The 15929-nt window shown below is 37.7% G+C and overlaps 1 protein-coding gene across 5 annotated transcripts in view; it reads left to right on the plus strand.

Annotated features, from left to right (window-relative positions):
- The window catches only part of LOC103033531 (latent-transforming growth factor beta-binding protein 4), a 115273-nt gene that overhangs the window by 87600 nt on the left and 11744 nt on the right, over positions 1-15929 (plus strand). For 3 of the 5 annotated variants that reach the window (XM_022679438.2, XM_049483616.1, XM_049483617.1), the window contains 17 exons: positions 674-793; positions 1035-1154; positions 1957-2076; positions 3519-3638; positions 3743-3862; positions 4132-4251; positions 4345-4464; positions 5253-5372; positions 7270-7395; positions 8620-8745; positions 9682-9804; positions 10845-10976; positions 11170-11295; positions 12482-12625; positions 13839-14072; positions 15545-15616; positions 15787-15915. In XM_022679438.2, coding sequence (XP_022535159.2) covers positions 674-793; positions 1035-1154; positions 1957-2076; positions 3519-3638; positions 3743-3862; positions 4132-4251; positions 4345-4464; positions 5253-5372; positions 7270-7395; positions 8620-8745; positions 9682-9804; positions 10845-10976; positions 11170-11295; positions 12482-12625; positions 13839-14072; positions 15545-15616; positions 15787-15915 — 2172 coding nt within the window. The remainder of the gene's footprint in view (positions 1-673; positions 794-1034; positions 1155-1956; positions 2077-3518; positions 3639-3742; positions 3863-4131; positions 4252-4344; positions 4465-5252; positions 5373-7269; positions 7396-8619; positions 8746-9681; positions 9805-10844; positions 10977-11169; positions 11296-12481; positions 12626-13838; positions 14073-15544; positions 15617-15786; positions 15916-15929) is intronic. The other 2 variants (XM_049483618.1, XM_049483619.1) reach the window with 2 other exon arrangements.

Raw genomic sequence — 15929 nt, forward strand, 5'->3', positions numbered from 1 at the left:
AGAGCATCTCTCTCAAAAGTGAAACCACCACAGGCCGGGCGCCCCCTGCTGTTCGGTTTCAGAAAGCTGTGTAACCCCACCCATCCCCATAGGTTTCAATGGCAAAACAGACAACTTTCAATCACATTTTTTCCAATATACTGTAATTATACCTTCATTATTTAAATGCAACAGCTAGTCTTATCTCTGCTTATATTGTTACATTTTTATATCCCCACAGAATTCGGTTTTTAAAACGTTATTCAGCTCTATTCAAAAAGGTGTGGTTATTGTAAAAAGGCTGGGTTACACCTAGCCGGGGTGGGACCAATGACTGTATGGGTGGGACCAGCCTGTGAGCTCTTTAAATGAGTAGGCTGTCTCTCCACAGTCTTTCTCCCTCCTCTGGTCTCTACTGCGCAGACTCGGGTTTCAGGATCGCCAACATGGCGGAAGATTTTGGCTTCATTTTCATTGAATAAATGGGAACAGTGACGCGGCGTCCATCTTTTTTACAGTCTCTGCTCTTGCGTAATTAAATAAACACACTATTCATTTTAACTTTATTTGGTTCATGTGACATCAGGGAATCCGTGATTTCTAAATGAGCTGTTTTGCTACAGTGTATTTTCTGTTGTCAGCTATTTTTAGCTTCAACCTCCTGATGAGTTATTTTGGTGTGTGTGGTTTTCAGATATCGATGAGTGTGATGACCCTCTCCGCTGTCCTGGTCAGGAGTGTGTGAACTCTCAGGGTTCCTACAAGTGTGTGTCCTGCAGACCTGGCTTTGGCCTCCTTAATGGACAGTGCTCAGGTAACACTGCCCAGGTGCAATGACTCAGTTCTTAAGTCCATAAGTGCCTAAAACATTCCATATATCACCGATCTTTCAGTCTACAGCAGTTTAGTCCCTCCTATTTAGCCTTCATAAATGCATATAAATTGTTGAAAAACATAGAATACAATACAAATGTAAAATTTAACAGGTTAAGTTAAATCATAATTGATAAAATTACACAGTATTAAGGCTTTTCTCGGTTCTCCCGTTCTCACAGATATCGACGAGTGCAGGCAGAATCCTTCGCCCTGCTCTAACGGCCGCTGTGAGAACACACCTGGCAGCTACAGGTGTGCGTGTCAGGTGGGATACAGGACACAGGGCAACACCTGCACAGGTATGATGCTGTAAACTTCAATCAATGCATCAAAATCTTAAAGGTCTAATTTCATTGTTTTTTCATTTATTATAGGATTTTCGCCTCTTGTTCATGAATATTCATACATGCAAACATATCGTCTCTGATTGGATAACAGCTCTGCAACACAACTAGATGGACAATGTTTTAAAATAAAGACATTTTTACACTAATAAGAGTCTTTGCAATATCATAAGTTACTTTACAACATGTGTAATAATGCCCTGCTTAGTGCAGTTCAGCCACTGACCGAGCCTCAGAGTCTCTGTAAATTGCCAAATCCACCGGAGATCCTATGTAAACCTATTGTGAAAACACAAGGAGATGGGTAGTCCAGGTCCAAAACATAAAAATCCCCCCAGAGTTGGCTGGATAACCAACCATAAACCATCACTGACCATCAGTAAATTTTACATTTCATTTGTAAATCAAGGGAGCAGAGTCTGGAGGAAGAGTGGAGAGACACACAGTCCAAACTGCTTGAGGTCTAGTGTGAAGTTTCCACCAATCAGTGATGGTTTGGAGAGACATGTCATCTGCTGGTGTTGATCCACTGTGTTTTATTATCAAGTCTAAAGTCAGCGCAGAGTTTTTTTCTGAAATAATCTTACAGCACTTCATGCTTCCCTCTGCTACTGACAACTTTTATTGAGATACGGATCTCATTTTCCAGCAGGACTTGGCACACTGCCCACACTGCCAAAAGCACCAATTGGTCTTATATAATATTCAAATTTTTTGAGACACTGATTTTTAGGTTTTAATTGGTTGTATGTTTCAGATGTGAATGAGTGTGAGGATCCTCTGCAGTGTCTGGGTCAGGAGTGTGTGAACACTCAGGGATCATACAGGTGTATGTCCTGCAGACCTGGCTTTGCGCTCGTCAGTGGTCGATGTTCAGGTAATAAGTCATTTATTAATGTAATGTTTAGTACTGATTTTTTATTAATACATTATTGGCATGTTTAATGTATTATCACCTTCAGTTTCAATTCAAGTGATGCTGAAATTATTTTATATTGCTACTGTTATTGCTAGTTTTTAAATTCAATAATATTATAGTTTAATTCTTAACATATATTATATTTTATTGTACCATATTCTTCCTGCATTTATACTCTCATATACTCTGATATTTATGTGTATATATTTTTCTACCCATTTAGCTTTTTTGTGAAGCTGCATATAATTTAAAATATGCGCTCTACCAAAAAAGTTTACTCTGGTTAGGCATTGCACAACAACACTTAACCTACTAGTAACATATGTCCAACCACATAGGGTACCACAACAACCACAGGCAACACCCTTACAAGCACCTAGGATACGATAGCAACTGCATAGAAACCACTTAGCAACACTCTCTATAGAAACCACCTGAAATACCATAATAACAATCAAGCAAGCTTTGAATAGCAACATAGAAGCCACCTAGCAACCCAATAGCAACCACCTGGTATACTACAGCAGGCACCTAGCAAAACAGTTCCACCCTAATATCAGCCTATTAACTGCCTGGAAGTGAAAACCACTTCAGCCACTTCAGATAAGATAAGAATGAAAGAAAAACTATAGGGGATTTATGGAAATTAGGGGTGTGACAAGACACAAATATCACGAGACGAGACACGATACTGGGTTTTTGAGAACGAGACGAGACAAGATTTAAAAATAAAATTTTAAAGAAAGGGATGCGTTTTAAAATCGTCAGCATCCTGTCATTACTTTACACCGAGCTCCGCAAATTTATTTGGGGCTTGGATTTGGCGCCCCCTCTAGTGCAGAGCCCCTATGCGTCGCATAGCCTGCATACCCCCTTTTTGCTCCACTGCTCTCCACCATACTCTATCGCTACTGGGTTGCCAGATCCCGCTTAAAAAGTCCACACTTAACTGTTTTTTTTGCCCCACGAGACAGGTTTAAGCCAGACGAGAAATATCGTCCATTTTAATCTCGCGAGATCTCATGCCACGAGATCTCGTCACACCCCTAATGGAAATATATACAGTATAAATATGGATTTTTGCACAGGCCCTGAGGAGCTTAAGATAATTGGAGAGTTAATAAATAAATATGTAGAAAGTGTGCGTAGTCCTTTGAAAGGCCGGTTTTCATTTGGGGTTTGTGTGTGTGTGTGTGTGTGTGTGTGTCCGTTGTTTTTTTTACTTTTTTTTTTTTTACATGTGTAGTGTTCTGTAAGTGTGTTTTGCAGTGTTAAGTTCTTGTACAGTGTTCAGTTATTTTCTATACAAAAAATAAATAAATATAAATGACAAAGGAAACTAATTTTACAGCTTTATAGCTGTAATTCTGATGCATGTTTCTATGCTGATTTCTCCTCAGATATCGACGAGTGCCGTCAGGTTCCTGTGCCCTGCTCTAACGGCCGCTGTGAGAACACACTGGGCAGCTACAGGTGTGTGTGCAGACCTGGCTACAGACTCCAGGGCAACACCTGCACAGGTAAACATCATCAAACTCGCTCTTAAACTCCTTATATATTTCTGCATTTAAACGTTTGTGTGTGTGTGTGTGTGTGTGTGTGTGTGTGCGTGTGTGTGTTTTAGATGTTAATGAATGTGAGGACTCTCGGCTGTGTCCTGGTCAGGAGTGTGTGAACACACAAGGTTCGTACAGGTGCTCATCATGCAGATCTGGATACACGTTTCGGAACGGACAGTGTGCAGGTAAACTATTATACTATACTATTGTACCTACATTTAGATGATTTAGATGATAGTGATTAATATATAATTACCCTAATGAGAGACTGAAGCTCCTCCTCCTCCTCAGTGTGTAATATCACAGTACCTACATTTAGAGTGTTATTAATATAAATATATTTTCACCCTAATGAGAGACTGTAGCTCCTCCTCCTCAGTGTTTAATATCACAGTACCTACATTTACAGTTTGTTATTAATATATGGTTAATGTGGTACTGTGTGTGTTGTTAGATGTGGATGAGTGTGTTCGTAGTCCTTCGCTCTGCTCTACTGGCCGCTGTGAGAACACACAGGGCAGCTACAGGTGTGTGTGCAGGCCTGGATTCAGACCGGAGGATAACACCTGCAGAGGTAAACACTGTATGACACTGTAAAAGAGCACCAGTTATATTTTCACTGTGGTTTTTAAAGAGATGGCGTTTGCTGTTGCCTCCTCTTGTTTAGATGTGGATGAGTGTGAGAATGAGATTCAGTGTCCCGGGCAGCAGTGTGTGAACTCCATTGGTTCTTTCAACTGTGTGTCCTGCAGGCCGGGCTTTGAGATCATAAATGGCCAGTGCAAAGGTAATTAAATAAATAAGTATAATAAGAGAATTGTATTTATAAGCAAATTTTATGGTACAGAAAGACACGAGGGGCACAGGTGCTCTCCGAACACTTCTAACAAATGAACCTCATTTCCTCCTCTATCACTTTATTTCACCTTGGCCTCCTTTAGGCCCTGTCAAAAAAAGCTATTGCTAATGTACATCATTATTTGTAAGTCAATTTGGATGAAGGCGTCCGCTAAATGCAATGTGATTTAATATATCACAGAAATAACAAATATATCACAGAGATAACCAAAATGGAATTTTAAGTAACTTCATTTGATGTATATATTAGATATTGTCAGATAATACATACTGTCAGATATTGTCAGGTAATATCCTGTTTTCTGTTATCAGAATCTACAAACCTGGTTTACACCTGGAAATGTAATGTGTTTTAAGTGTTATTTGCATATTTTCACATAGTAGTGCACCTACATGCATGTAAAACTTATTAAGTCAGAGACACAGGATTTATTAATTTTATCAGTAACATTTTTACTGTCTGTCATTCACACTTATCCATGCTGCTATAGCAAAATTGCACTCTGGACGTCATGTTGCCGCTCCTTTCCTACTCCTATTTTGTGTATTTATCTTGATATCTATTTGTTTATTTATTTTTTATTTATCTTTATATTTATCTGTTTTAACAATTGTGATGTGAATGACAATAAAGTCTCCTTAAATCATTGAATCCTTGACTCCTTACACTAAAGATTGTACTTTTTGCAGTATATATTTATTTATTTATTTTTGCAGACATTGATGAATGTGAGGACCCTCTACAGTGTCCGGGTCAGCAGTGTGTGAACTCCTTGGGTTCTTATGCGTGTGTGCGATGCAGAGGTGGACACAGCATGCAGAACGGGCAGTGTGCAGGTAGGTATTTTGCACCATTTTGGTACTGCATTACTGCATACCTGCTTAATATATCCTATCCCTTGAAAGGTGTCAGTGTATCATGACAGTACTGATTACTTTTGACAGTACTCATTACTTTTGTACTTGACTATTGTAAGTCGCTTTGGACAAAAGCATCTGCCAAATGTAAATGTAATGTAGTGTAATGACAGTAATCAAAGTGCGTCAGTGGTCTTAATTTTCTGTCTGTTAAAATGAATTTTCTTAATTTTTAGTCAGAACAGAGAGGTTTTCTGCTTCCTGTCTCTCCAGCTGCAGATGCTGTGGTCAGACTTGATTCTCAGACACATATTTGGCTACAATTAGCTCCTTCCTCCTGAAGGTTCTGTTTCAGACAGACAGAACCAAGGCGGACTGGCCCAGAGTGTGTGTGTGTGTGTGTTCGCAAACCGTATGTCGTGGGGGCATTTAACGGACTACACACCAGTAACGTGGGGACTTAAGTCATTGTGGGGACAAAATAGCTAACTATTGCAACATGTCTATTTTTAAGAGCTGACCATAGCCCCCCTCCACTTAAAATCTCAGTAGTCCCCGACACTGACGTATTCCAAAAAAAAGTGTGTGTGTGTGTGTGTGTCTTCGAGAGAAAAAGAGATCTCCAGCACATCTGTTTCCTAAGCATCCAGAGTTCTGGCGAGCATAGTCTCTTTCAGTATGACCCTGAAGACTGATTAGTTTTCACCCTCAGACACACAATGTTGTAATTGAATTTAATGTACCTGGCTATTCCTATACAGTTTAGCTGAAAGCTGATCTGAGGGGGTGCTCTATCAGTCACTAAACAGTCTGGGAAAATCATACAAACAATACTAATGCAATACAGGTCCATACTGCTTGAGACAGACCAAATTTTCAAATTAAATACATCAGAAAATCTGCTACTGAATATCTACGATCAGTGGAAAGAGGCTGCTGTGCCAAACACTGTACTTTTATTATACAACACAAAAAAAAGAGCTGCAAATATCTGACCTATCAGACTTTTTTCGTTTTTGTGATAGGGGCATAGCATTACCCGTGCAAAGAAATGGAAGTGTTTTTTAATAAACTACCTGTGCACTTTTAAAATTCTCTGTGCCTTGTTTTAAATGTCACGATCCTCAGAATCCTACCAATGAAGTGTGGAGCAACTTTGAGCTTGTTAATAGTGTAAAAAAATGTGTTTTCTTTACATGGGTAATGCTATGTCACTATCCTTAGTATTGTTAGCCAGTTGGGAGCATCAGCTAAACGCGCTGAACAGAGCAGAAGAAGTGTCAGGAAATATACAAACAGTTTATAAAATCTATGTACGGTTTACACAAAAAAGAAATACAAGAGAATATAAAAATAGATATTGCACATAGTAGATTAGATCACCACTACAGCAGCAATAAGTAAACAGTTTTATTGCACATAGTAATACTGTAAATAGTGAACTGATGTAATAATAATAATTCTGTATAAGACCTATAGCTTATTAATTGGGCTTTTGCAATACACATTTATACATGATATAAAATCATTATAAACAATAAGACAGAAATCAGTCTTGCAGCTCTGGATGCAGCAACACTAGGTGGCAGCAGTGAATAGTGATATTTTTTAAGCTGTATCTGTAACTTTTCTGGGGGGTAATACGAATTAAAATGCTGCCACCTAGTAAAAAGCTAAGCTAACTAGCTGATTTGACCACATGTAGGCTTGTACTATAATAGTGGCAAACTATAAACCAAAGGAATTGTTGGTCACAGTTGTTTAGAATTAAAATAATATTTAATAATAATTTGTGATCAGGACAGAGCAACCCATCAGTAAACATTGAGGCTAACTGAATATAAAATCACACTAACCACCTGATTCCTCTCCTCAGATATAGACGAGTGTGCGAGCCCTCAGACCTGTGGGCCGCAGAGTGTGTGTGTGAACACTGACGGCTCGTACAGATGTGAGTGTTCAGCAGGTTATCGTGCTGCAGGACCTGGACGACAGTGCAGAGGTCAGACACACACTGCATTTACACTATTAGACACATGTTTATAATGAATGGTCAACCAGCACAGGCTGGTCCATTAGCACATGAAAACACATCCAATGCTGATCAAGAGCAAAAGGATATGTTTTCTTCTGGATGAACAACTTTCCAATCACTTTGACTATATAAAAGCTTAGACTATTTAAAACCAGGAGCGTAATCATCCAACATCAGGGCATGACCTCACTAATGCTTTTGTTTTGAGTGCATTTGAATCTCACTCACAGCAATGTTCAAATATCTAGTGTAAAACCTTTACAGACCAATAGGACACACATGTCTGCCTACCAGCTTCAACTTCAGAAGAATATATAGCAGTGGACTAGTGCATCTAAAAAATAAGAATATAATTGAAAAGTTAGTTTATTTCAGTAATTCAGTTAAAAATGTGAAACTCATATATTATATAAATGTATTACACACATATTGTTTCAGGATTATGGCTTACAGCAAATGAAAACTCAAAATTCAGGGTCTGAGAAAATTAGACAGCAATTTATTCTTCCCTTCACTGACAGATTTTATGGAGATGCGGATTTCATTTTCCAGCAGGACTTGACACACTGCGACACTGATTTTGGGGTTTTCATTAGCTGTAAGGCATAAGCATCAACAATAAAATAAATAAATGCTTAAAATAGATCACTCTGTGTGTAATACATCTATGTAATAAATGTGTTTCACATTTTGAACTAAAATACTGAAATAAAGTACCTTTTCAATGATATTAAAAATGAGTATATCGTCTCACCATACCTGGGCCTATTATCAAGTACATCTATCAGAATATCTGAAGCAATACTGGGTCAATATAGGCAAACAAGATACCAAATTAAACCTTAGCATCAATGCTGTTATATTTATCTTCAAATTTTATTTTATCTTTAAATCCTATCAAAAATAAAAAGTAGCGTTGTGACACTTGGACCACTCCACCTGGAAGCCAACTCTTATATTGCTCGGGTAAAAGGTCTTAAGATTTAAGTATGTAATTTGAGTCGGAAATTAGGAAAAGGTGCATCAGATGTTTCTAATACAGAGGCCATTACATGTTTAGCCTTACACCTAGTTTATTGCTTACTAACAATAATAAATTGGCGAGTAAGTGTTAAGCTTGAAAACATAACCTTACTCCATGTTTCTAATAAAGAGGTGAGTGTATGTGATGCTGTTTTATCCTGTTGACAGATATTAACGAGTGTTTGGAGGGAGATTTCTGCTTCCCTAAAGGAGAGTGTGTGAACATGGACGGCTCCTACATGTGTGTGTGTGCACAGGGCTACCAGACCGGCATCAACCGGACCTCCTGCCAGGGTACAGCAGCTCTATATTTCTGATTATAGCATGTGTGTATTATGTGTTGGGTGAAGCGTGGCAGCAAGAACTAATTTCAGAATCATCATGCAGCATTAAAAAAGGGAGCTTTAAGATTTACAATACAATTATATTATCATCACAATCATTTTATATGTATACAAAACAATTAACAGTGCTAAAAATCACTGTATAAACATGTTTTAACCCTCTGGGAGTTTTTCTAACAACCCTCAGTGATCAACAGTCCAACTCTTTTAAAATTCAACTCTGTCTTACAGGCTCAGTGTTTGTGTTTCTTAAATGTGTTTGTAGGTAAATGAGATTTAGTTGTGGTGATTTCTTTAATGGAGTGTTATTCACCCTTTTGGTGTTGGGTTGGATGGTGGATAAGGGTCTCCACACAGAGTTATTGTGTTATGGGAGAACCATAGCTTTTTTGTCAGTTTTTGATGGTCTCTCTTGTTCTAAATAAAGCTTAGATAAGATAAAAAAGTAATTTATTCTGTGGTATAGCTCACATTTTATAATGTTTTATAGATACTCTGGTATATAGTTTCAGGTGAAGTTCAGAAAATATACAAAAATTAATTCAAACGAACTTAAAAAAAATAATAATTAAATTAACAATTTTGAGAGTTGTTTTACACTGTGGGGTAAAATGTGTTAACACTGATAAAAGATACGTAAAGTTAATATATGACTCTATACAGAGTTGAAATAATTCTAAAATATTAACTCTTGTCGTAGAGTCATATATTATCTAGGACAGTGTTAAATTCAACACTTTCAATTTTACTGTGTAGTTTTGGGGTTTGTGAAGATATTTGATTTGGCTTGTCTTAAGGAGAGTTGCAGTTATACTGAGGCATTTTAGTAGGTGTGATGTCATAGCTGTGTGTGTGTGTTGTATGTGACTTTTTCTCTTGAATCCAGATGTGGACGAGTGTACCCGTGAGGGGGTTTGTCAGGATGGGCATTGTGCCAACACTGATGGCTCATTTCTGTGCCACTGCAAGACTGGCTTTACCTCCAACCCTGAAAAAACAGCCTGCCTGGGTAACACAAAAACACTAACACACACACACACACACACACACAAATTCAGTTTTCATTTCACTTCAGTTTAGTCCAATCATTTTCCAAATGTCCAAATGGACTTCAGCTCAGTGTAATTGAATACAGTGTATTTTAGCCAAGTTTAACTGGTATTAGTGCATTTCAGTTTTCTTCAGTGTAGTTTAGTGCACTGCATAGTTAATATAAAATCAGTTAAATAGATCTAAAGAAAAAACATGTAAGAATGTATCTTGTAATGTAAGGTGTTTTTTTCATTATTTTAAAATGTTGTGCGATGTAGATTAACACTAAAATAATCCAAACTGTGAAGTAAAACCTGAAATTATTTAGTACACAAAAAGTGTTAAACAAACTAGAATATGTTTTATATTTTAGATTCTTCTTAAAGTAGCTCCTCTTGCTTAGATGACAGTTTTGCACATCTTGGCTGGATTTTCTCAGTTAGCTTTATGAGGCTTTCAGTTAGCAGCTGTGCTGACCTCGTCAGGACTTAATTACTTGATTTTTTTTGTCTCTTAATGTGTTTGAGAGCATCAGTTGTAAAGTAGTGAAGAGGTAGAGTTACAGGTATACAGTGAATAGCTCTATTTGAATAATGCTTTAATCCATATTATGAGAAGCAAGAACTACTCAACTAAGTAAAGAAGTAAAGGAAATACTTTAAGAAATGAAGGTCAGTCAATCCGAAACATTTCAAGAACTTTTAAAGTATCTTCAAGTGCAGTCGCAAAGACCATCAAAAAAGTTAGGATGATGAAACTGGCACTCATCAGGACCACCCCAGTCCTGATGCACAGGATAGGTTGATCAGAGTTACCAGATTCAGAAACCACAAGTTAACAGCTCCCCAGATAAGAGCACCTATAAATGCTAAATGTACTTATGTATTTTGGTTTGTTAAACACGTTTTATAGTTACTACATGATTCCTTATGTGCTTCTTTATAGTCTGTATCAATGCAAGCTTTTTACTGGGGCTGTACATATAATTCTGTGTGTGTGTGTGTGTGTGTGTGTTAGATGTGGATGAGTGTGTGGACTCTGAAGGTGCTGTGTGTGGATCACTGCGCTGTGAGAACACCATTGGGTCCTTCCAGTGCCTTGTCTCCTGCCAACCCGGATACAGCATCACTGCTACAGGAGAGTGTGTGGGTGAGTTTATACACCCACAGTCATAAATCTGGCACCCCTATTGGGGGGGGAAATGAACCATGCATAATGACTACAGCAGTTTCACTATGATGGTATCTGTAAAGCTGTGCAATAAAATTGTAATTGCATTTTTAAATAAAACATGTAATGGATTTTCAATACTAGGTGATATTTATTTCTTAATTTATTTCAGATATTAACGAATGTGCTAATGAGACGGTGTGTGGAGAACAGTCCTACTGTCAGAACCTGATTGGGACGTATCAGTGTATCTGTGATCAGGGCTATGAGTCTGTAGGAGATGGACGATCCTGCATGGGTAGGTCAAATACTAACACACACGCTCACACTTATACAAAGGGTTTAAAGATGCATGAAACCCTAAACCATATTTCTTCCATTAATATCTGAAATGTGTTGCTTTGATGTAATGAAACATACCAGCCCTACTTAAATGTTATTTATATATAAACATTTCCTAACCTTAAACAAATACATATATTGCAGTCATTTCTGCGTCTGCAGGCCCCTGCAGATACAACTGTGCTATAGGCGTGGATGATGTGTCTGCGTACCAAAGTAAATCTACAATATGTAGATCAGTCAATCAATCAATAATACTTCCCCCCCGCTGAAGTCCAACTATCTGCTGCTGGTGCAGCTCAGCCAATCAGCTCTCCCTCCTGTCCCGCCCCTAAACCTATACATCACTTCAGTGCCTCTGAAACTATTCCTCCATTTTTTTAGCATTTTTCAAATTTGAGCTGAGGGTGGCGTCAGAAAAAATCAGGGGGTTTAGTGGCCCTTTAAGTTTTAGTCAGGCCTAAAATGCTGATCTGAGCCAGAAAGCATCATAAGAACTTTCTCTCCAAGCTCAAACCATTATCAGGTTTTAAAACTAAACTTCAGGTAAACAGTTCCAAATTCTACAACTGAATATTTCGAAGCTAAAATATTGGATTCTTTTTGCAACATGGTTTGAGATTGACAATAGGTCACCCATAACCACTCCAACGTCTGTTTTTGAACTGCTGCTGATGCAGCATTGCTGAATAGCATCACAGCGTGCTCTGAGAAAAGTGCAGCAACTCGGTTCTGATACATCAGCTCACAGACGCAGCCTCGTGCTGATCTACATCACCCTAGGAGTGATTAGGGGAAAAGGGGGCCATCTACCCACACAGAGAGCGCAAGGCCAATTGTGCTTTCTTAGGGCTCTGGCAGCTGAAGGCAAACTGCATGACTGGGATTCGAACCAGCAATCTCCCGATAATAGTGGCACCAATTTAGACCACCGGACCAATCGGCACCCCTTGCCAACATATTCAAAATTTATTAGGTTTTCTGTAATTCTGTAATTTATTAACTTGTATAATTATAAAAGCCTGTATTTGGCCTCATCTGCCTTTCTCTCTCTCTCTCTATCTCTCTCTCTCTCTCTCTCTCTCTCTGTATCTTTCTTTCACTCTCTCTTTCTCACTTTCCCTCTTTCTTTCTCTCTGCAGACATTAATGAGTGTGAGACGATGGTGGGAGTGTGTGGTGCAGCACGCTGCTGGAATGTGGAGGGCTCGTTTACGTGTGAATGTGACAGTCAACAGGAGGAATTCAACCCTCTCACTCTGCAGTGTGTGAAGAAAGCTGCTCTAGGTAGCACACACACACACATTTATATACAGCTCTGGAAAAAAATAAGTGACCACTTAAAAAACATTCTTTAATTTTACCAAATTGAAAACCTCTGGAATATAATCAAGAGGAAGATGGATGGATGGATCACAAACCATCAAACCAAACTAAACTGCTAGAATTTTTGCACCAGGAGTAAAGCCATACATTTATACAAAAGCAATGTGTAAGACTGGTGAAGGAGAACATGCCACATGCATTAAAAACTGTGATTAAAACCAGGGTTATTCCACCAAATATTGATTTCTGAACTCTTAAAACTTTATGAATATGAACTTTTGAGGTCTGAAAGCTCTGAATCTTTTTTTTTTTGTTATTTCAGCCATTTCTCATTTTCTGCAAATAAATGCTCTAAATGACAATATTTTTATTTGGAATTTGGGAGAAATGTTGTCTGTAGTTTATAGAATAAAAATTCATTTTACTCAAACATAAACCTATAAGTAGCAAAATCAGAGAAACTGATTCAGAAACTGAAGTGGTTTCTTCATTTTTTGTTCAGAGCTGTATAGCAGCCTATATTTTAGGTGACTCTACTTCATAAAGCTGACTGAGAAAATGCAGCTACTTTTAGAATAATCTAAAATATAAAACATATTCTGGTTTGTTTAACACATTTTGTTTACTAAATAATAATAAATTGTGTCCAAACATGAGTGATTGGTACTCTGTATATACACTCTAGCATCATTTACACATGCAGATAGACCTAGATAGATGGGATTTGTAGTCCATTACTGCCACCTACAGGTCTTTCTGCCTTAGGCAGTTATAACCAGACCAGTCACTGCTAATTGTGGGCTATAATATAAGATTTACTGATTAAATAAAACACAGGTGGGATGTTTAGGAATGAAATAAAATTTACAGTTTTCTATCATTTTGCATAATTTTAAGTGTTTCTGTTTTGTCAACCCAAACAAATGTTACAAGTGTGACTGGAAGAGAAAAAAATGCAAAGAAAATGCAGAATATAATATTTATAATAGTAAAACTAATATTAATATTAGTATATTAATATATTAATGTAAATTGCTGTATTTACAACTGTTTACATTTTCAACTGATAAAGCCTGTAAATCTCTATTTTTCTTATTATGGCATTAATGTGATTGGATGTTGCAGTTACAGTGTGTGTGTGTGTGTGTGTGTGTGTGTGTGTGTGTGTGTGTAGGTGATACAGGCTCATCAGTGCAGAGAGGGGTCTCCTTCCCCCCTCGCCCCGGTTCGGGCTCCGCCCTGTCCCCTGCTGGCCCCGGGGAGAGGAGAGAGTGCTACTACAACATCGAGCAGCAGGACTCCTGCAGGATCCTCACACACAACTCCAGCCTGCAGGAGTGCTGCTGCACTGTGGGACAGGGCTGGGGGCTGCGCTGCCTCTACGACACCTGCCCCACACCTGGCACAGGTGAGGGAGTGTACACACACACACACACACACACACACACTGCAAACACACAGCTGTGTAGTTCTAATACTATTAAAATGCTGTCAGAATCCAAATTCAGATTTTTGAAAACTAGTGATAAAATCTGAATAAGCATAATAATGTCTCAGGGTAGTTTTGATGCTTTATAAATAAGAATATGGTAATATGCTGAGTTACTGAGTTTAACTGAGAGCTTTAATGAAGGAAATTGATGCTGGTCTAGCTCCATATTCCACACTCAACATATTAAAAAGTAGAAACATGTGTGCGTGTGATGCTGAGTTATATCGATAATAATATCACTAATGCATCAACAGGCTCTGTAAACATCAACATCAAATTATATTTATCTTAGTAATGTCAATGACTTAAAAATGAACTATATTAGTCACAGCCCTTTTCTATGATTTAAATCTGTAAATGTTGGTATTTTTTTTTGTATTTTTGCGAGGGAGGCCTTTTTCTGTATTATTATATCTCAGGGTAGTTTTACTGTATTATTATATCTCAGGGTAGTTTTACTGTATTATTATATCTCAGGGTAGTTTTACTGTATTATTATATCTCAGGGTAGTTTTACTGTATTATTATATCTTAGGGTAGTTTTACTGTATTATTATATCTCAGGGTAGTTTTACTGTATTATTATATCTCAGGGTAGTTTTACTGTATTATTATATCTCAGGGTAGTTTTACTGTATTATTATATCTCAGGGTAGTTTTACTGTATTATTATATCTCAGGGTAGTTTTACTGTATTATTATATCTCAGGGTAGTTTTACTGTATTATTATATCTCAGGGTAGTTTTACTGTATTATTATATCTCAGGGTAGTTTTACTGTATTATTATATCTTAGGGTAGTTTTACTGTATTATTATATCTCAGGGTAGTTTTACTGTATTATTATATCTCAGGGTAGTTTTACTGTATTATTATATCTTAGGGTAGTTTGATGCTTTTTAAATAAGAATATTGTAATATGCTGAGTTTAACTGAGAGCTTTAATAAAGAAAATGAATGCTAGTCTAGCTCCATATTCCACATGCGATGCTGTGTTATATCGCTAAATATAACCGCTAATGCATCAACAGGCTATGTAAACATCAACATTAAATTATATTTATCTTATTAATGTCAATGATTTAAAATATACTGTATTATTTTTTAAATGTTGGTATTTTTCCTGTATTTTTGGGAGGGAGGCTTTTTACTGTATTATAATATCTCAGGGTAGTTTTTCTGTATTATAGTATCTCGTTGTAGTTTGATGCTTTATAAATAAGAATCTTGTAATATGCTGAGTTACTGAGTTTAACTGAGAGCTTTGATAAAGAAAATGAACACTAGTCCAGCTCCATATTCCACATTCAACAATGTGTTTGTTTCCTGATGAATTACGTGTGTTGATGCTATAATGTTAACAGTCCTGGTTTTGTGGTATTTTTCAGCTGAGTTTCAGGCTCTGTGTCCGAGCGGGCGGGGTTACGTGACTTCCACAGTGGGGGCCTACAGCTACAAGGGTAAAACACTGGCACACTTCACAAACGTATACACACAAACACACACTTTCTTTGAAATGTAAATAGGGTGTCATTGTTGCAACACAAAGCCCCCTGTGTTTCTTGCAGTAAATGCTGCTTGTTGTGGTTGCTGCTGTGTTACTGATCTCTGTATTGTGGCATCACTCTAGATGTGGACGAGTGTAAGCTCTTCGACCCTGAGGTGTGTAAGGGTGGCGTGTGTGTAAACAACATCCCTGGCTACTCTTGTTACTGCCCCAGTGGACACTACTACAATGCCACCCTAATGGAGTGCAGCGGTAAGAGTCTGATG

Source organism: Astyanax mexicanus, chromosome 9 (genome assembly GCF_023375975.1).
Source record: "Astyanax mexicanus isolate ESR-SI-001 chromosome 9, AstMex3_surface, whole genome shotgun sequence".
Lineage (NCBI taxonomy): Eukaryota > Metazoa > Chordata > Actinopteri > Characiformes > Acestrorhamphidae > Astyanax > Astyanax mexicanus.